The 22,585-nt window shown below is 38.3% G+C and overlaps 1 protein-coding gene across 2 annotated transcripts in view; it reads left to right on the plus strand.

The window, feature by feature from the left end:
* Window positions 1-22,585, plus strand: part of XRCC5 (X-ray repair cross complementing 5) — a 56,199-nt gene that overhangs the window by 21,790 nt on the left and 11,824 nt on the right. For both annotated transcript variants that reach the window (XM_075093125.1, XM_075093124.1), the window contains exons 11-16: window positions 1,330-1,467; window positions 2,836-2,926; window positions 4,191-4,324; window positions 9,123-9,319; window positions 13,436-13,529; window positions 14,957-15,026. In XM_075093125.1, coding sequence (XP_074949226.1) covers window positions 1,330-1,467; window positions 2,836-2,926; window positions 4,191-4,324; window positions 9,123-9,319; window positions 13,436-13,529; window positions 14,957-15,026 — 724 coding nt within the window. The remainder of the gene's footprint in view (window positions 1-1,329; window positions 1,468-2,835; window positions 2,927-4,190; window positions 4,325-9,122; window positions 9,320-13,435; window positions 13,530-14,956; window positions 15,027-22,585) is intronic.

Raw genomic sequence — 22,585 nt, forward strand, 5'->3', positions numbered from 1 at the left:
CTGGTGATGCCCTTTTTGATGCAACCCAGCACCCTGTTGGCCTTCTTGGCCACAGCAGCACACTGTTCGCTGATGTTGAGCTTTCTGTCCACCAGGGCCCCCAGGTCCCTTTCCACAGAGCTGCTCTCCAGCCAGGTGGATCCCAGTCTGTGCTGCACTCCCAGATTATGTTTTCCCAGGTGCATGACCTTACAGTTGCCCTTGCTGAAATTCATAAGGTTCTTGCTGGCCCACTCTTCCAGCCTATCCAGATCTCCCGGCAGAGCAGCTCTCCCTGCTGGAGTGTCTACTTCCCCACTCAACTTGGTGTCATCAGCAAACTTCATCAGGCTACGCTTGATCCCATTATCCAGATCCCTTATGAAGATATTGAATAACATTGGGCCCAGTATCGATCCCTGGGGGACTCCACTTGTGACAGGTCGCCACTTGGAAAAGGAGCTATTTACCACCACCCTTTGGGTGCGGCCTGTCAGCCAGCTCCCCACCCACTGCACAGACCACTTGTCTAGGCCATAATGCCTTAATTTCTCCAGGAGGAGGCTGTCGGGAACCGTATCAAAGGCCCTGGAGAAGTCCAGGTAGACAATGTCCACTGCCCACCCCATGTCAAACAGGCAAGTCTGTTGTAGAAGGCCACCAGGTTTGTCAAGCACGATCTGCCCTTAGTGAAGCCGTGTTGGCTTTTCCCAATCACATGCTTCATTTGACTTGTGATGGCCCCGAGGAGGATTCGTTCCATAACTTTCCCAGGAACTGAAGTAAGATTGATGGGCCTGTAATTATCTGGATCCTCCCTCAAGCCCTTCTTGTAGATAGGGGTAACAATATCTCATGAATAATGAGAAAGTGGTAAATATTATGTCTGTGCAAGCGCATGGGGAACCTGGAATTGGTGCTGAAGTCCATTGTCATGCAGAGCAGCAGTGTCCTTGCTCACTGTGTTACTTAGAACAGACCTCCAAATTATTTTAAATATTAGAGCTAAAAACCTCACTGTAGTGCTCAGATGTGTTCCTTTAAGGGTCTGACTTCCCTCTCTTTATCAATTTTGTAATACTTCTGAGAGCTCTTCACATCTAGTAGAAAAGGTGGAACGTGCTGGGTCTAAAGTTTGCTCAGCTTTGAATGGATCCACTATCATGATGAGACTTGACCTTTCTGCTTCTTCATTTTTGAACATGAAAAATGCTTGTGTTGAAGTTGTAGCTGAAATGGGAACTAGTCTTGACTAATTCAATGCTGTTGAATTCACTGTGAAAGATGTATTTCAGCAGACTGATGAGAACTTGCATGAGATTTTATGTTGTGTTTTTTTTTTCCCCCCAGAATGCAGCAGTTGCTTTTTCTGCCCTTGTTAATGCAATGGATGAGTTGAAGGTGGTAGCTATAGTGCGTTATGCTTATGATAGAAGATGCCACCCGCAAATTGGGGCAGCTTTTCCATATATTAAGGATTCATACGAGGTATTTTTCACCCTTACCTTTCTGTAGAGAGCCTCTGTATTGATGCTTTACAAATACAAATTAATAAATGATAGTATTTGAACCATATGAATTTGCAGTGTTATGTGATACCAGAAGAAACCAATGTGACTTTTCAGAGTGATTTTAGGAAATGGTACCAAGTCCTAGGACAAGAAGGTAATAAGTAGTAGTAAGAAAATTCCATTGAAAAAAATACATGGACAAATAATGCCATATGGTTTTATTAGCATCTTCTATATTACAGATTTAAATAATACTGATTTTTCTTTTAATAACATAGTAATAATTTGATTTTGTTATCTTGGAAATCTCTTTTTTAATCTAGAAACAGTGTAATCACATACTTATGGAATAAGTTATCATTGCTTTCTTGCTGTGTTACTACCCACCTCTGCGTACAATCCAAAGTTGCACTAGATTCTTTCATTTTCTTAAACTGCGGATTTATCTCCAGGCTGCTTGGTAGTGCAAAGTTTGAATTTGATAGTTGGCATGGAATTTCAGGCACGTCCAACTACGCTGTTGTCATTAGGTTTCCAAGTCAACTGGAACTGAGGGAAGGAGCTCACAGCATTTAAAGCTGTTGTTTAAATTCATATGGAGGGTTAGTTAGGAAGACATTAGTATATTTATTTACTGGAAAAGGTTATTTGAAAGAACAGGAGAAAAACAATGATGTCTGTTTCTTAGGGGAAAAAAAGTTCTATACACAGCAGAATCATATTTGAAACATATTCTTTTTGGTTCTGAGAGACCCAGAAGCAACACAGTATGTCAGAGTTTTTACAGCATATGTTTCCGCTGATCTTACGAGGGACTACTGAAAGAGCTAAATATGTATAGCATGGCTAAGCAATGACAAAGGTGGGGATGGACTTAGTCTTCAGACTTTGAAGGGTATAAACATAAAGGATGGGAAGGAATTATTTAGGGTGGTATGAACTGGAGGAGGTATTTGTATAAAGAAAAAATTAGGCTGAGAATATTAAAAAAGCAAAATCAACTTTTGAACCGCAGTAAGCTATGATAAGACCTCCCAAAGCACCAACGTATGGGGTATTTAAAGCTCAGCTGGTTGGAACTCTGCACAAGAAAAAGGGATCAGATGACCTGGGAGGTCTTTATTCTATCAGCAAAAAAAAATGAGGACCGAAGCCATCACTACATTTTAAAATAATCCTGTGTTTTATTCTACTTAAAACTGTGTTGCTCTGTAAATATTTTATTTAAATATTTTGATACACACAGATAGTAGGTCTTTGGATTTTTCTTATGTTTATATTGCCCTAATAGGGCACTTTGGAGTACATTAGATCAGTTGTTTGTTTCCTTTTTTGTCTTGCTCAGTGTCTCATCTATGTGCAACTACCTTACATGGAAGACTTAAGACAATACATATTTTCATCCTTGAAAAACAATAAAAAATACATTCCTACAGGTAAGATAGTCCTTTGCTGGACAACTGGACAAAGTAACCTACTTGTCTTTAAGACACTCTAAAAGACCAAGGATATTTGGCTTTCCAATGAAAACATAAGCTTTATCATTATTTTGCCTTAGGAAAAAAAACCCCAGCCCTTTGGGAATACATTATGGTGATGTCTTCTTGAAGTGTAAAGCCTGTATCAGAACTTCTCCAGTTTGGTTGTAGGCTGAGCAGACTTGAGGTTTGCAGGCAGTCTTTTAAAACTGTCCTATTAAATGACTTCTGGCTCAGGTTATGGGATTATTAGTCTCACAGGATCTCTGTGATAGACATCTGAGATTTAGCCCTCCCGTATCCTTTGATCTTTGGAATCATTTGTGAGACTAAATGGCCAACCTTGTGGGAGCCACAGTAGGTGATTAGGTAGCTAGAATTAGAATAGAGGCATCAGCTCCATTCGTACAAAGCTGGGCCTGAAGCCGGTTGCAGTATGGCCTGTCAATATCATGTACAAAGGCAAAGACTGTGTTTTCTGTGTTATGTTGTTTTTTAAAGCATGCGCTTACTGGTGTCCGGATTCAGATGGAGGGTGTCTTTGGAGAGCCGTAGAAAATGCTGCCACACCGAGCTTGACTCACTGTTCTGAGAATTTTGCACAACAATGAGCATAAATGGATGTAGTTTAAAATCCACTCCCACTTCTTTAATTTGTTATGAGATCCACTGAGTGGGAATCTGCATGTCAGGGTATATAAAGCATGCTGGGTTGTTAGTGAAGCAGTTTCTGTTTTCTTGCCTATAACCAGCAGTTGGAGAACAAATCTAAAACCTGTCTTACCAAAGCAATAGTTGATTATTGTAAACTGTGTTAATTTGCAATCATAACTTTTAAAATTTATATTACGCCATTTAGTTTTTCAAACCAGCTGTTCTCCTTATTTTCTAAGTGGCCTATAAACCTTCTGTTGCAAATAAAAACATCTTGAAAAAGAAGAAAAATGGAAGCAGAAAAGCAGCAGTAATTGAGGTCTTGGGGGAGGAAAAAAAGGCTTTATGACTTTACATTGTAGTCCTTAAATAAAGCAGGGGTTTTATTACTGTGTCCATTATCCATATCCTTTATTGGCACATCTATATCTGCAGTTTGTTCTGTGGCATGTAATAACTTGGTGAAAATCTCACAATGTGAAGTGAATCTTCATTTATAAATTGTTTCAAGAAATGCATCCATCTGCAACGGTATTTAATTTTTCTTTGTATGTAATTGTTGCCTTAGCGGATCAGTTATCTGCTGTTGACTCTCTGATTGATTCTATGAATTTGGTTTATGAAGATGATGATGGAGAAACTTTTGAGGACCTGTTTAAGCCTAGCAAAATGCCAAACCCTCATTTTCAGAGGTTATATCAGGTGAGATGAACTGTATGGCATTTTTTAAAAACTTCTGTTATTAAGACTTTTCACCTTTCTGTCTTTCTCTGATTCACACTGGAAGGATCTGCACTGTAAACACGGGAATATAAGTTCTTTTGCATTTAACTATTGGGTAGCCAGTGATTTCTGTTCATAGATTTTATTCCTAAAATTTCCCATTTCCAGGAAGGAAGGAAAATGACACCTGTGCTGAGGTGTCTGCAACAGCATCAGTGATATTCACGGGCACCTAGATTAGACAAGTTAAAACTTACTTTGGGTATCTCAGTACATGACTGTATTGCCACAGTCATGGTACAGACATAGACTCAGTCTTCATCTTCTGGGCAAGGAGAGAAATTGGCTGAAAATCAGGGATCTCTTTAGCTCCTCATTCCGTCTCCCATCAAATCTTGAGCAGAGTCACTTTTCTGTGCATTGTTGCATCTAGCAGCGGTTCCAAAACAGATCAGACTGAGGTGAATTTGATCAGTAGCAAATGTTTAACGTTGTTGACATTTAAAATATTCCATTTGGGTGTCTGAGATGACGCATTTTATGGGCAAGCAGAACAGTTCACACTTCTTGCAGTTATTGTATTAAGCTGTCTACATTTTGATTTATATTCCTTCCATATCATGAAGATTTTCATTACAACTGCGAGGCTGAGAGACTTAATTATACATTGGAATTCAAGTGTTCAAAAAATGACGTGGCTAATTCAAAAATAAGGAAAATGACAATGCAATTTATGCAGCTGCAGAGCTGTGTTGTGTACAGAGCCATGGAGATATACCAAGTGCGTGACGCCACTCTGAACATTGACCAAAAATGATATTACAGCATCCATGTTCATCCTACCTCAACAATTCCAAATGAGAATTTTTTTCAGTTTACAAGTAGGAAGAAGATACTTTTTTAAATTAGGGAAACTTAGCCTAGCTTCCAAAAGCCATGCTGCCTCAGTATTGTTAAAAGTAAATGTTCTGAAAGTCATATTTATGTTTCAGGAGCGCATGTAAGCCCACTGTCTTCCAATCCTACTCTGATTGACACCTGAACTCAGTGTTCCCTTCAAATTCTGCCAGTCATATTGACAAGACAGTGTGTAACTGAATGCAGGATTTGGTCAGTAGAAGGTTATTGCTGGGCAAGCCTTAAAATGGATTGACCTCTGCATGATTCATTTTTAGAAAGGATTGTAAAGCGCAGGTATTACAAAACAAACATGGTTTTGCTTGTAAATGAAACACATAGGGAATAAAATTTCCTCTGATATATTGCTAGATACAGTTTTGCATTCTTGTGGTTTGGTGGATGTTGCCTATCAATGAAAGATGTTTCTTTACGTGTGCTATGTGTCTTCTGAAACAGTATGATGGTGGTATCCCAGCAGTTGAGTCAAGTGCTACTAGAAGAGAGTAATTGTGTAACTCGCCCATTTCCTTAGAGGATAATAAGGTTTTTGTAATGGTGAATGCTACTGGTGGAAAAAAGTATTTATTGACTGTTTCAATGCACTAGGTAGTATACAGTTCTTGTCCACAGTGCTTGCTGTTTATAAAGCCCCAATTATCAGTCCTGTTAGTGCTTTCTTTTCCCCATGCACAGCCACATTTTTTTGTCTTGGTTACAAAACTGCTATTAATCCATATAAGTTGCAAAAAGATTGTTCTCTCCTTTGCTGCAAAATATTCCAGATTCTTAGTATTTTGCTCTTAGACCAAGTGGCACTGCTGATCATTAAGAGCTACGAAGAAAAATGATACATTGTCTCTTGAATGTAGCCAGTAAATTGGTTGGGCTGAATAAGACCTATAGATGGTTTGGAAAAATAACTGAAGATGAACTTCCCCTTAATTTTCTTGCTCTGTTGCCTCATGAAGATACTTGGAATTGTAAGTGACAAGAGCCAGAATTTAAACAGAAACATCAAGCTAAATTACATCTCTGGAAGTAGTGGTAGGCATCAGAAAATGACAAAGTGGGTGGAAAGGAGTTGCTAATGCTTGCTGGAGTGGATGATGAGGTGTATCCTATATCCAGAGTTTCAACTTTTATTCCTTGCTTCCAGAAAAGCCCAAGTGAACTCCATAGCTTTTGTGGTGGCAGATGTCCAACATCATTGTTTAAGTTGTTCCTCTTAAATATATGGATTTGAAGCACATTTGGGGAATGCAGTGTATTTTATTTGATAGACAAATTAAAAAATTGCTCAACAATGATTGTTCGGTACTGAGACAGACCTGCGGAGGGAAGGTTTGTGGGATGGTGGCCTGCAGCATTGCATAGTTCATGGGATCCAGCTGCAGAGTCTGCATCTAAATATGCTGTAATGGCTCTTGTCAGACCACATGTAAGCAGACTTACTTAGAGGACTGAGCTCACTTGTACGTAGTTGGACTGTACAGTGATGTCCTTTTCAAAAAGCAGAGCAGCAGGGGGACAGGAGGTAACTCAGAGAAGTCTGTAAGAACTTTCAGCAACAAGTAATCTTACCTTTGGTTGAATGTAGTGGATCTGTCAGGTCATTTTGAAACCACCACAAACTAGGTGTAAACTGAACTCTAAGACACTTTTTGTTGGGATTCAGTTTGCACACATTTAGCCACCTAAAAGCTAGCTAACTAGTGTAAGCCAGGTTGTCCAAACCTATTCCATAATCCATGAAGAAAGAACCTTGGGAATGTAATTGATCCTTCTTGCTTTGGAGATCATAAGTACACGATAGTTGTGGTTGTGTAGAGCGAGCAGGTGACTGGTGTAGACTAGAAGCTTGTCTTTGAGATAGCTGAATCTGTCTCCCGTGTTCTAAGGCTTTAAATATTGTTAGGTTCCTGTAGGATTTATAGATTAACTAAAATATATTCTTAGAAAAGTGTGTTCCTGGGTGCTGGAAAAATTCTTTCTTGTAGTAAATTCCTATCTATTCATGCATTTATGCCATGGCTACCATGTAATCAATCATGTGAAAAGCCCACTTCCTTAAATCCGTTGAGCAGTATCTTAGCGTGACCTCAGTTCCTGAAAGGTAGCTACATCTCTAGGCTGGACATGTAAGGAAATTAGGGAGAGCAAGGAGGAGCTAGTACATTTCTGACAACATACATGAATAGAATGGTGAGTCTGGAAGCTAGTGGCAGCGTGGGCTGCCTTCTAGGCAGTGAAGGCAGGAGTGATTCTTTCTAGGCACGGAAGAAGAGGAAGCGAGGTTAGAAGGGACTGCTTGGGATTAGAAACTCCAGGTTAAGTCTGTTCAACTTCATCTCCATGTAGCACCTCAGTTTTGATGGTACCTACCATTTCAGGTTTCAAAGATCATCATCTACTCTGAAAAACAGGAACAAGTGGAGGCTGTGGCTACTCAGTCTGCTCAGCTCTTGCAGCTGCACACATAGAGATTCCAGATGCAAAAGCCTGAAAAACACATTCACAACAAGGGACATAGTTTTTTTGCTTTGTGAGTTTAATTCAATCCCCTAATGTTTTGGTATTGTTATGTTGTATCACAAGAGCCATTACTGCAGCTTACAGCAAGATTTTTACTCTCTTTCAAAATAATGACGCTTTAAATCATTACAAGTGTTTCCAGATCAGTAGCCTTGTATGACTGCCTCCTTTTGCAAGTGTGCTCTAATATGGATTGGAATCTTAATGGCAGCATGAAAGCACATCAGTATTGATGTGTAGCATATGGTCTGGATTTTCTTTATTGGCAGCTTTTCAGCATGAATAGAGGGGTTTTTTTGTTTGCTTTGTTTTTGTTTTTTAAATTAATGTCATGTCTGACAGCCAACTGGGGAGCAAATATCTGCTGTATTCCTAGTTTACTGAGTAAGTTACCTTCACACTTGTGTCTAATTCACCCAGTACAGTGGGCTTGGAAAAATTGTTCTCCCATGTACATCACATGCTTTTGGGTGTGAACATGCACTGGTACCTCTGTATATATATGCACATACACGTACAACTCCACTGCTATCCCACACTCCACAACATTTAAGAGATGCCTACTTTTGTTTTTAAAATTCTCAATGGCATTTCTGTAGCCTGCCTCATTAACCTCATCTCTCTCCTTCTGCTCGGCTCCCTGACTGTGTGCACTGTCTTTACGCTTTGGTGAAAAAGCCTCCTCTGAAGCTCCTACCATCTCTTCCAACTTTGATGTACATTGTCGGGCCCCTTCATTCCCTCACTCTTTTCAAAGCTAATTTGCAAACACAGCTGCATTCTGTGCCTCACCTGTGCACATTTAACTTCTCTCTTTCCATTTGCTCTTAAATTGGTGAAAATTTCTCTTGTATGCATACTCAGTTTTATTGGCCAAGAGGAAATATTTTCTTTGAGGGACAATAAACTGTGACAATAACTGGAATACATGGTTGGGGTATATATCTTGTTGCCTAATTTTAGAATGTGTAGAAATCTCTCCCATGTCACTGTTTTATAAGAGAACTGCATTTTAAAGGTTAAGTGAAGTTAAAAAAGGTGAATAAGTGCAGATGACAGTTTCATTCCTGGGATTTTCCTAATAATTTTCATAGAACTCATTCCAGTGAGTGTGGGAACAGTCATCTGCATCAGTATTCTTGCTTAATATCATTATTAATCTCCTTAAACAGCTGACCATATGACTTCGAATCCACTTGTGAGCTGGAATATTTGTCAGCAATATGAAGGTAGTTTCTTTAGTGTGGAAGACATTTTGCATGTACCATGTGATGTCAGGCCTACAGCCAATATATTAAAGGCACATAAACTAAAAGGGTTGTTTTTCTGAAATTGTTTCTTGCAGTGTTTGCAGCATAAGGCTTTTCACCCCAATGAGCCATTGCCACCAACTGAACCACACCTTTTAGAGATGCTAGAGATGCCCCAGGTGGTAAAAGAAAGGTGTCAGGCTCCTCTTGAAAAAGTAAAAGCACTTTTCCCCCTAAAGGAAGTTGTCAAGAAAAAAGAAGAGAAGACTGCTCAAGACATCTTCAAAGACAAGTAAGTTTGAAATGTATTATGGATTTTTTTGAAACTTTTTTTTACACCTCAAATTGTTTTTGCTGGATGAAGCAATCTCACAGTCTCTTGAACATAAGATCAATGAAGTTACACACTGGAAAAATACTGATGGGTGGAGAATATTGTGGTACCACAGTATGTCTGGGGTATTTTGTGAATAATGGTGGTCTCACTGTTATGGGGCAAGACACACCAGGAACCTGTCTGTAGCTCCTCATGTCTGTATTTGTTGTCAGAATCACAGAATCCATCAGGTTAGAAGGGACCTCAGGAGGTTTCTTGTTCAACCTGTTGCTCAAAGCAGGGTCACCTATGAGATCTAAACAGGTAACTCAGGGCTTCATCTAGTGGTCTTGAAAACATCCAGGGATGGAGACTGCACATGCTCTCTGGGCAACCTGTTGCATTGCTTACTGTCTCCTTGTCAAACAGTTTGTCCTACTGGTAGTTATAGAAAATATAAAACTGGTAGTTATTCAAATAAGAGGGGTCTAATTTAGTTTAGAATAAATGCTGCAAAGCTTTAAATTAGCTGTAAAGATGAGTGTTCCTTCTCAGCATGCTTGATTTAGGTTGTTCTGTAGCTTTCATTTTGAATTCCAAATCAAAAGAAAAGCAGCTTCATTATTATCTGCTGTGCAATAAATGTGGATGTCTTGAAAAATCAAACTGTTACTGACTCTTCCTGGAACATCTATTGTCTGAACAGTTTTTAAGATAATTTTTTTTGTTGTTATTACATATACTGTGTTTATTTGTGCGGCAAATATTAAGAATAAATGCTTAATTGCAACTGCATTGGTACTGTCACCCCAGCCACAAGTAAATTTGCTCAAACAAAATCTGCTTCTTCGAGCTTAATTTATTGAAAGCCTATAATATAACTAATGGGTCCCCATGGATGTGGGAGAGCTCTCAATTCGTTCTCCCTCCCTTTTGTCATTTTTAGCTCAGTCCTTTCAGCGCTAGGAACAGCATCTTTGAGCCATTTTGAGGCCTTGCTTAGCCGAGCTGTCATATATCCTTTATCTTGGGTTGACTAGAGCCTCCTCAGTATGTTATCTTTGGGAAGACATGAGGTAGGACTTCTCACATTACTGCTCTGCAATAATGACCACATTTCTGTGTACAGACTAGGAAACACCTTGGTTTTTATTTTGTTCATTGCTGTGTGTGCCTGTCTTGCCTTGGTGTGTCTGTGAATTCCTACTGATTAAATTCTCTTGTCCTTGCTTTGTGCACTGGTTTCTCTGTGTGTGTATACGTACATACATTTATATGTGTATTTTAAAAAGTGATAGAATCAATTAAAAAGCAAACAAACAAACCCACAAAACTTGGGTTCAAACAACATAGGGAGAGAATTTAAACAAAAAATGGTGACCCACTACTGGTGGTTGCTTAAAAACATATCGTCCCAAAGGCACGTTTGACAAGCAAGGAAAGCTCTTTTGTTTAAAAATTGTTTTCCTTTAGAGGAATGATGAAAGCACCTATAAAAATAACTGAGATAGAAATTGATGTAGGGCATTAAAATGGTTTAAAAAAAATCTGTAAGGGAGGCAAAAGGATACAGTCTCAACTCAGCAAAGAATGACTGGTAATAAGATTACAAAATACGAAAAGACCTGGTATTGCTGTATAATGTATGGGAACAGTAGTATTTTCAGTACTGCAACAGAAGTGTTAACTTTATGTTTTTCTTCTGTATTTGGGGAAAAGCTGAGTGATGTAGTTAAATCATAAATGAAGAGAAGTACATCATTCTGCAACAATGACTAAGGAAAATGTTAATCAACAGCTAACATTAAATTTATTAAAACTATCAGATCTAGATAATTTACACTAAAGTGTTTTGGAAAAGTTGGGTATAAGCTCTCTTGACCATTATTTTTGTTTTCTAAAACTGCTTTGTGTCTCCTATCATCATATTGGCCTGATTCATCTCTGCTTGATTTTTAAGGTCTAACGGGATTAAGGCAGCATAAATGTAGGCATGATATCTTGATACAGATTATAATATTCAGCATTTGTTTTACTTTTTCTAAGCTTTGTGTAGTTTGAAAAATCCAGTAAAATGGGAAGATTTTTACTTTTTCCTTCTTAGGTTGGCTTTGGAGGGGCTGTTACCTCATCCAGCTTTGTAGTATGTGAGAGGCTTCTATATAAATGTAGAAGTGGGTGTTTTAAATTAATCTTGTATTTTATTAATTTTTCTTAAACAGTATTTGCATGTTTTACAGTTTAAAAATATTGCTGACAGTGCATTACCAGTAACAGATTCTAAATGTCAGATCCTGGCTGGTATCAATGGCTATGGATTCATTAGTTTCTGCTCTACTGCACTGATTAATGACAGCTGTAGATTTGGTCCTAGGCAGTTACATGCAGCATCATTGTTCATGTTCTCTTCCTTCCTCCAATCCCAAAGCATTTTGAATCAGTAGAAATAATGTAGGAGGAAGAAGATTTCAAGACACTGCAATTGAGTGGAAAACACCTTTGGAGAAAAATATTCTATAGGAGAATTTTCATTGTTCTTTGCACCTTTCATCAAAACACATCAATATACAAGAATTTTGGTTCAGGTAGAAGTTCTGAACTCATGGGTGTTAGATAAGTATCAGTTTCTGCATTTTACAGACAGGCATATCGGCTGTCCAAAACAGTCAAGTGACTCGGTCAAGGTCAGCCAGAAAGTGGACAGAGTTGAGGATGAAGCAAAGTATCCTCTCCTTGTCCTGAGGCATAACCAAAGTCATTGTTCCTCCTAGAGTGATAAGGAAGGTTATGTTGGATGACAGGAGTTGCTGAGGAGAAGGGATTTCATTTCAGTAGTGGCAAAATTAAATAGACGACAGAGAAGACTACTGAAACAAAGTGGGATAGACACTGATTGTAAAGTAATGGGGAAGTGCGCTATAGAGGTAAAAAGAAAGTCTGTACAAGTTCTCTCTAATAGTTGATTGCTTCTGTAACGTGCAGTGCAATTTTTAAAATCAGTTCCAACCTTATAGTACACAAAGTGGTGCCTAGTCTAGGATCTCTGGCTTTGTCCCTACATTGACAAGCAGTTTCTTCTTTTCACTGTAGTAGTAGTAAAATTTTTAAGAAAAACTTACTTTGTTCCTTGAACACAAATACTGCCATTTAGATTGCTGACTAGCATTCAGGTGTTCTTAAACTGGTATCAGTCCTTCTGTGTCAGTAGCCTGTCACATTAAGTGACACGGAACACGATGTCTGATTTTCTTCCTCTTTTGTGATTAGCTGTTTTTTTTTTTTTTTTCCTGTTGCCAAGATGTGCTCTAAAGTTTGGCATGTTAGGTGTTACAATTAAATTCCTCGTTTGAATGTACACCTTGGTATGTGTTACCTGTGAGGGCAAAGCTAGAAAGTAGACTAAAATCACAATTAGGCTTTTAAAAATAACAAATAGTCTTTGAAAGCATATTGAGATGTAGCTTAAAATGTCCTAAGAGAGTTCTTATGTACTTAATTGGGGTTTGTCCAGCAAGTTTTGACTGCTGTAAGTGGAATTTTATAAAGCTTTTGTGTGCTGACGGAGAATATGGCTCATTGGACTCAAAACCCACTGTGTAAACAGGTTTGTGTAGCTATCAATTCCAAGACAGGAACTAGAAGGTAATTTTTGGAGAGTAAATTAATTTCTTACTGAAATGTTAAGTTTCATTGCCATTTCATGTTAGGAAGATTTGGTGAGAATACAAAATGTCATGTAATATACTGTAAATTGTATACTGCAAATTATCAATGTTAACTCAGTATATTGGTTCCAAATAAAGTGACTGGAGATATTATGTATTTAGAAGGGTGGAGAAGGTGTGTGTGACTAAATTAACTCCTGAATTAAGCATGAATAATCTTGCACCTTTAATAATCAGCGCCTTCTACTGTCTGCTTTGTGCAGCCTATGGTGAAAAATGAGGCATGTTTTAGTGTTAATTTGGGAACAGTTGTATAACAAAGTTTTGTCTAGTGTTCGGTGTATATTTCATTAATTTACTGACTCCTACTTAGGCAGGACAATTAGCTCTAAGTGTTTATATTCATTTTTGTCCCTCTCATTTGCAGCAGTGAAGACGGACCCAACCTGAAGAAACCAAAAATTGAAGATGAGGAAGGCAGCTTTAGCATCATAAAACTTGCTGAAGTCAAAGTCACCTCTGTAAGCTTATTTTTACAAATCTGATTATTAAAGGGGAAGATTAATTTTTTAAGAGTATTATAGCGAATATACAGAATTCTTGATAAAAGGATGGTTTCTAGCTGAAACATGACTGAAACACTCCTACTTGTAGATTTGAGACTATCTGCTAGAGATTGTAAAGACAACTGTCTATGCCCTTAGGTGTATGTTAGCACAAGTTTCCGTCAGTCTTGGATATTTTAGGAGAAAATTCTCCCCCGGTGTCTAGGACAGTAAGGGGCAAGCCTGAGGATCTGAAGAAAACAGAATCTCAGATTTGGGGTTCAGTGGTTGAATTTTGTTCTTGCTCTCTTTCATATCATCTGCAACATAGAAGTTGAATCTGTATATTTAATCAATTTTAGAGGCTGTTCTCTGCACTGGTTGGGGTTCTAAAGCACAAATCTGGCTTCATCTTGCTGATAGATTAAATGTCTAACTTAATTCCAGATATTGTGTACATGGGTAGATGTACACCTTCCTTTATTTGACTTTTTGAATTACAGGAAAAAAGGTGATGTAATATTAATTGAGATAACTTCACTTGTTTTTAAACTATCCTTTAAAGGTTGGTTTTTAAAATGCATTATTGAGATTTTTTTAAAAAATCTAAAAGGATTTAAATATTTTGTACTCCTAATACACACTTCAGATTTTTCCTGAAAAGTGGCATTGCCAGGATTAAAAGAAACATGAAGAGACCAAGCAAGCTTATTGAAAGATTGAATAATTATTTTTGACAGCAAAGCATAAAATTTTCAAATAAACTTAGGAGAATTTTGATTCCTGAAAGGAAATGTTTAGCAGTGTTATTTTTTTTCTAAAGTTATTGCATCCATTTTTCAGTAAGTGTTTATTTATATTTGACCTGGTTTTAACTCCTTTGTAAGTTTTCTGCACTTGTATGCCCATTTAGAGCTTCAGCTTTAAGATGTCGACTGAGCCAGAAAGGGTAGATGAATTGAGTGCAAGCCTTTAATTTTGAGCTTCCTACTGGAGGGCAGACCAATGATTCTGTACCCACATGCCTGGGAGCTCCCATTCCTCATTAAGCGTCCGTCAAGATTAGTGAGAGGCCTGTGCTACAGGAAGTCTCAAAGCTGAACTAGCAGATAGCCTGAATTACTGTACTTCTGACCTCTAAACCCCAGAGAATATGGTTGGCTTACAAGAGTGCAGCATAGTAAGTGTAAGTTCATCTTGCTCATGTCATAACTAGCCTTTGCTAGAAGTGCTGTGAGTTAACACACATTGTAAGACTTCCATTTTATAAGTTTGCATGCAGAGAATTATAAAGCCTCTGTTTCAATATCAAAATAAACAGAAATTTTAAGGTTCTTGTTGCCTCACAAGTAGAAAGAAATGGGTATTGGCAGATGATTATATCATTTGTGGCCCTTTTGTAGGTTGGCAGCGTTAACCCAGCAGAAGATTTCCGAACTCTGGTGAGGCAGAAAAATGCTGACTTCCGAGATGGTAAATTACTTTTATCAATCTTAATTATATTTAGTAGCATCTTCAGGGTTCAGTAAATGCAATCCATTTGTCTAAACAAAAGTTTCTAGCACTATGTGAGATGCTCTGGAGCTTACTGCCTAGCTTCCAGTGACACCCAGCAAACAAAGGTGTCACTCATAATTCCCATGTCAAAATTTGCCTTCCCCATTTGAAAGTCTCCGATAACTGTGTTCGTGTAAGGTGGCACTAGACAGCTGCATTGAGGCATCTGAGCAACTCCTCAGGTGTTTCTAACAGAAGAACCACTGGTACTGTGACTGCCTGCCTCATTCAGACTGGGTATCAGCTTCTCATCTGGCTTCGTGGGATCTTTCTGGCTTGAAGTGGAGGGCTGCTGGCTGTGAATGGTGTGAGAAACGTGTCTTCTGCTGTGTACTTATTCTGTTCTATGAAGAAATAAGAATCTGATACCTGGGATTTAAATCTTCACATGCAAGGATCGTTTCTTACTGCTTGTTGTGAGCAAAAGACAGCACGGGTGAATTCACGGTGTATAAGCAGGTGGTCTGTGACTCCTAAAGATGAGAGCAGGGTCTGTATGCACTGAATCTATTCTCAGCATACAGCAAGACAGGGTTTTGATGCAGAGGCAAGGAAGAATACCAAGCACAGTTCAGCCACTATCTTGCATGATCTAAGTCTGAAAATGCAAATAAATTACCATTTGTATTATGGTATTTCCCTACTGGAATAGCTATACAGAGACAGATGTAGTCCAAAGGTGTCTTAAAAAGAATGTGCAAGTTGGGTGGGGTCCTTTTTTCTTTTAAAGGATGATTTGAAGGTTGTAGCAAGATAAACCTCATCTGCTGAGTAGCCACTAATGTAGCATTTCTTTTTAAAGAAAGAAAAGTTTCCGGTGGTCCTGGAGGGAGGTGCTGGGTATTTCAACAAGGCCTTTGGTCCTTTTGGACATAGTTTGAGGAGTGTGTTCAGCAGTATATTGATTTGTGACATAGTCTATTAAAGCTTACATAGCTGTTTCTCTCCAGCATTACCAGACGCCAGCTAGCCAGCTTTTTACGTGGATTTTGCATTAGATCCAGAAGAAATTGTTGAAAAAATATTTGGAATTGTCTTCTCAAATTTCGGATATACTGAGATGCAGTAAAAAAAGCATTGTACAATAGATCAGAATACAGAAACTGTGAAACAGTTGACTACTTTGTTACAGTAATGAATTTTATCACCTAGGAAGGCTTTAAGGCAGAAATAAGTATAGAGATTACCCTTGAGGATGGTTTAACTAAAGAGTGCTTAAATATGTCCACTTGGTAGCTGTGCTGGAGATAACTGCAGTACATGTTTGGATGGCTTCTGAAATTTTGAGAAATCTGCTTTTATTTTTTGTGTGATCTGCTCTGTAATTATACGGCGTAGTTAGGCAGAATGTAGCGCAGTCACCCATTTAAAGGAGAGACAGGAGCCACTGTAAATAAAAACACGCTCTGCATATAACTTTTCTTCTACTGCATAATCCTTTTTCTGCTTTAGAGCCTTTTAGGTAGCTTAATACATAAAACATTACAGGCATGTTTTTAATGGCTTGCTGTTTTGCATTCTGGTTATGTAAATAGTAAATCCTGCCTTAAAACTATTCAGTGGTTCTAAGGGTTTTTTTTAGTGTAATTTTATATCCTATTTAATTATGAAACTTTTTTCCCTTCTGCTAGAACATGTGACTTTATCCCCTCCTACAAAGACATTTTATGTGTGACATTCAAATAGTTTATTGGAAATTAAAATTACATTTTTTGTCAGGGTGCAGACAGGAGAATTACTAGGTTGCATCCTGTTTTGCTTCTTTCTTATATAAAAAGAGCATCCAGTGCAGTCTTCCAAACTGAATAGAGCCTGCATTCTCATTTTAAAACAAAATAGCAACAGAGTCCCTCCACAGGGAGGAGGAAGGCCTTTCAACTGTTCGACTGGGGGTGGGTTTCTTTGAGAGATAGAGAAGCTGTAGAAACAGGAAGTGTTGTACTTTAAATACTGACAGTACAGTGGCTTTTTAGTTAAGCTGCAAGTTAATGGCCACATCCTCTTCAGTCGACAAGTCTCTCACCAAAATGATAAAGTTATCAAGACCAAAATATGGCAAGGGGAATATTTTTTTTTTTAAACAGCTTGTAGGAAGTCTTGATGGTACATTTATCATTGAAAATGAGTACCAATGCATCTCCTGAGGTGGCTTCACTGGGATTTGATGATCAGGGTTTGTGCCATTCATACGAGAAGTCTAAGTGCAAGTTATACAGCCTGTGTCTGATGCCGTGACCCATGGGAGAACAGAGCAGGAGAAACAATGCATGCACTGTTAGAACTAGGTCACTAATGTGTAAATACATTTCTTTAGAAAACCTCAGTTTCAAATTGACAAGAATTTTAGGCATAGGTTTTCTGAGACTGGAAGCTTAATTCCTGAAACAGTAATCAACTTAATATTTAATGGACATCTGTGTAGTGACCCACTTACAGCTTACGTGGTGAGTTGTGTGTGATGGTGTCACCTTACTGGTTAATGTTGATTGCTCATGTAACTAGTACTGTGTTACCCCTCCAGATATCTTTACTTTCTCATTTGCATTCATGGCCAGAGAGATGTCATTTTATGCAGGTCTTATTTTGAGCAGGTTACAAGTGCACAGTCATCACAAAGAGCAGTCCTCTGATAACAGCTTCTGACATTTTTGTCAATGAATGCAAATAAAATAGATTAGTTTCCCTGAGTGGAATCTAATCATTACTCCCAAGGGTATAAAATGAGCTGCTTCACTGCTGCGGCTGCAGAGAAGACTCTCAAATGCGGTGAGTGCTTGCCATCTTTGTAATGCCAAAGGAGGAACCACATAACTATCAGTTCATCCTGTTCGACTGTTTATAGGTTTCCATCTATGTCTGCATTTCTGGGGAGCAGAAGGTGTCTGACATGGGGTGTCGTATTTTCACATTGCCTCTTCTGTAAGAGACAGGATGGCTTAATGGGGGGTAAAAAAGATACTGACGCATGCACAGAAAATTTAAAAACCAAAGAAAATACTGTGCAAGTTTATAGGCCAGATTTCATTGCATCTTACAGGCCTTCTATCTGAGAACATGATGTCTGAAGTCCTGTAGTTAAAAGAGCTTTTTTATTTTACTGATTGTCAGTGAAGAGACAAATCTGTAATGGCAACTGTAAGTTTATGGACATAAGAAAAAAATGTGCAAAGAAATATTGTACCAAATGCTCATTTTTGTATCTATAGCAAATTTATTATTATTTTTATTTCTAGGCATTTCTAGAAAAATAAAGTTAAGAGTCAGTAATTGCACATGTAGATTTCAGAAAATATTCTGTTGTGTCTGAGCTGTCACACTTTTGCCACGACATGTAGACAGCTTCTTAAGTAAAATGCAGAACACTGGTTTTGTACTGGACGCTTCATATGCATAAAAGAATTGTGTATGAGAGATTTGCAATGGGAATTTATCAGACAGTTGCAACAAAGATGATATTTTATTGCAAGATTTTCTGGAGAAATGTGTATAGTTAACTGCCTTTCTAGACCTAAGATAATGAAAAAAACAACCTAGTATTTACTTTCACTTTTTGTTGGCATATGTCTTTGCAGTTTGTCTGCATTTTTATCTTACTGGATGTTTTTGTGTATTTCAGACTATTCATGCTCTACTGCTAGGTAGGCCAAATCCAGAGACTAGTTTGATGAAAATGATTCAGACATTAGGAGAGTATTTGCAAACCAAATACTTGAGTATATAAAATCACTTTGAAGTTTTCTGTATGTCTGCTTCACAGAGAAGATGAAGCCAGGTTTGTCTTTGAAGGGCATAGCAATCGGGTGAGATGCAAAGCTCTGAGTTGCAACAGAATTTGGATTAGATGTTACGGGGAAAAAAATATAAAAATCACAATGACAGTAATCAAACATGGAAAGAGGGGCCCAGAGAACTTGGAGACTCTCCATCTTTGGAGCTACTGGGCACTCAAGTCTGTGGAGCACTGAGCCTCCTGATCCACGGCGACCCCACTTTGAAGTGGGGATTTGGACTATATGTCCTTCAGACATCCAGCCTAAGTCATTCTGATCCGTACCCACAGGCCATTTAGAGACACCATTTCAAAACTGAACAGGACCTCATAAGACACTTGAGTCGTTCAACAGCTCTTGATCTTACAATTCTTATTTCTTGGCTTAAAGATGAAGTCCTTAAAAATTAGGACAGTTTCCAGTTTAGAATAGCTTTCTTCTTTTCAGTTACAAAGAGATCATACTTACAGAGTAGTTTAAAATTAATTATCAGGTGGTTTAACACATTTGTCAGTGACTCTTACTTTAAGCACTGTCCATTAATACAAATCATTACCACCTCCAGTGGATAAATCAAAAGATTGGGAACAACAGGGGTCTTTCATCGACAGAAATAATTACTTTTTAACCCTGATTAATTTGGGGCGGGAATCCCCAAGGAGTTGAACTTAGACTGTAACACAGTTTTATCTATTATTATTCTGTAATCTGCTTGGCACAGTAATCAAGACCAAGGACTGAACTGAACAAACAGGAGAATACAACTACACCTTTGTACTGTAAATAGAGAAAACAGGTGAATATAATTGTTCATGACATACTTCAGAAGAAGTAACAGCACTATGGAATGTATTTTAGAGTAGAGAATGTGCCTGAATGCCAGTGGAGAAGGGATTAAATTCTGTTAGAACTGAAAGATATTCTATTCAAAGGGTTTGGTTTGGTTTTTAACCTGTAGTTCTCCAGCCTTTAATCACTATATTTATTATCTAACCAGTCAGGGACAGTAGACGGAGGAAGCAAGAGATTAAAATTTCTTGGGATGATCTGCAGAACTTGACCGTTATTAGTAGTGCTAGAATTCCAGTTTATGCAAAATGTATTTCATTTTACTTAAATGTGTGAGGGAACGAGGGGGGTTGGGAGAGAGGAGAAAGATTATTATTACACAGCAGTGGCTTAAATACGCTGTCAGTTTGTAACTCTAGAACCTGCGCTACAAACCCCAGTGCCTGAGGTTTGTCTGGGACACATCAGAGTTAATGCTAATATTCACAGATGAGTTAGAACTGGATCTTTATGCACAACATGCCTGCTTGCAAAGGTAGAGCAATCTACTTTTTACAACACCCAAAAACTAAAGCTTCACACTAATGGAAAAGCAGATGATGGGAAGGGAAGAAAGAAAGAAAATTCTCAGACCTAGAAGTGTAAAGGAACAGAATCCAGTTTGGAGAACTTCCGGTTATAATCCTTTTGGGCTGTCTCTGGTATTGTTTTTGGCCCCCTGAAGTAATTTGGTAGTCTAATCAGAACACAGGAATTTTATCTATTTTAAATTCATCAGTCATTGGCCTGTCATTTAAGGGAGATCCAATGGACAGACCCAATTTTAGCCAAGCTGTTTCAAGTTGGTAGAAGAATCTGACTTAAAACATTGTTGCCATGTAACCTGTTTCCTGCATATATTCTGGTCTTTCAGAGCCTGGTAAAACATTGCAGGGTTTTTTTGGTTCCTTACAACAGATTTCAAAAGGAGGCAGCTCACAGTCAGTAGCAAGAAAAGTCTTTTCTTCTGATGCCTGCCAGGGCAATCAAATGGAAAGGCATTTAAAAAAAAAAATTAAATGCAAAAGAAGTAGTAGAGTGTCTGATAATTTCAAACAGTGTGCTGGAATCATTCTGACAGTAAAGGCTTTTATTGCACCCTCGTAGTGCCTGGGGTTTTAATTTAACACATCAATGAAAAGGCAGCATATAAAAAAAACCTACCACCACCACTGAAAACACCAGCAGGACTTGCTTTTATTAGTGCAATCATAAGAAATTAGAATGTTTAATGAGAAAATCGTTAACCATGGAAAAAATGGACTGACTTAACTTGGGTAGCTTAAGTAGTGAGACTTCAATTTAGTTTGTCGGCTACTGGTAAAATAAATTAAAAGAGTGAGCTGATCACCTCCGGAGCAGTAGGCACTTCAGCATGCTTTCTTGGGTGATAGTTGCTATTGGACAGAACTATTATCTGCCTCTGTTTAGAAACTTTGTAGAGACATAAGCTAGTGGGAAAGTATGGAACACGTCTTGTTTCACTGTTTTCAGAGATGCTGCCTTCTGATTCAGTTCAGATAGGCATTCTGTAGAGCTTAAATATAACAGCTAGGGCTCCGTATGCTTACCGCAAGCGGATGGAATACAGTATTTAAACAATGTCTGCTTCTCGTTGTGTTTACTTATCCTTGTTTCTTCCATCGCTATGGCAGATGATTTTCTATGTTGATGTTTCTGTGGCTGAAATAGTTGCAGTGACATCTCTGCCCATAACATCTGAACTTAGTGTCTGTAGGTCAGACTAAAGATTCTACTAATCCAGCAACCTGTCTTTAACAGTACAAGAACAGGACAGGCAGATGCTGTGACTTGTCCAGAATGCTTTCCTGCATTTTCTTCCTCAATGGCAACATCATCTTTAAAATGCCTTGATAGATTTCCTCTTTTAAGAATTCTGAGAATTTGGTTCAAGCATTTTTTTAAAGTTGTTAAAACTTCTAGCATCCCACAGCAGCCTGTGGTAAAGAGGTTAACTGCTTTTCTTTGAAGAGGTACATTTTTTTTTCATTTGTTCTTAACCCAAATCTTTGCTCTTGTTTTGAGAGAGGCAGTGGACTATCACTGGTTATTCCTTTTCATGGTGCTGATGAGTTTGTAGATCACTGTCGTATGCTCTTCACACTTGTCTCTTCCCAGGCTGAGGTATCTGCAGAGGGTGGAACTGGACAGTTCCTCACCTGTAATTAAACGTGAAGAAAATAAAGTATTGAAATCCAGCAGAATTTAGTTGGGCTTGCAGAGGTCTTCGTGACATTCTCACTTGTCACGTTTGCAGAGTTTTACAGCTACCTACCTTTTAGGAGCTCAACAGTGAGGATGAAACTGGTGCTCCCCGTCTTGCTGGTACAAGTCTCATTGTTTGTCTCTGCTTCTTTCTGTCAGGCATGCACAGTTTATAATACTTATGTCCGTAATCATAAACAGCATTGCCCTGATGAAAAATCATCAAACTGCCTGTACAGAGACAAGATACACTCTAATGTCAATAACAAGGTAGTGTTTTAACTCCAATCACCTACAGCTGTTGTTTTGATGTTATTAAACCTTCATTCTAAATGTAACACTTTTATTGAAATATGCATGTGTTTCAAAGGATGTTTAGGGGATATGCTTTGCCTTGTAGAACATAACCTCCCTCAGCTTTAGGATCCCAAATATTCTGGGTTTATTTTCTATCAAACAAGCTAGGCCAGTGCTTTTTTTTCTTGGCTTTCAGGGAAAGACTTTTGCCTTGACCATGCTTGGGTTTCTTCCTAGTATATCTAGCTTTTCCAGAGAGGCTGAAACAATTGTCAGTAGTTTGGATAACAGCTATCAACTTGAGTAGCTTGAGGTGGTATGGGGATGATTAACTCTTTTGATGAATGTGGAGTA

This window comes from Phalacrocorax aristotelis, chromosome 5 (genome assembly GCF_949628215.1).
Source record: "Phalacrocorax aristotelis chromosome 5, bGulAri2.1, whole genome shotgun sequence".
Lineage (NCBI taxonomy): Eukaryota > Metazoa > Chordata > Aves > Suliformes > Phalacrocoracidae > Phalacrocorax > Phalacrocorax aristotelis.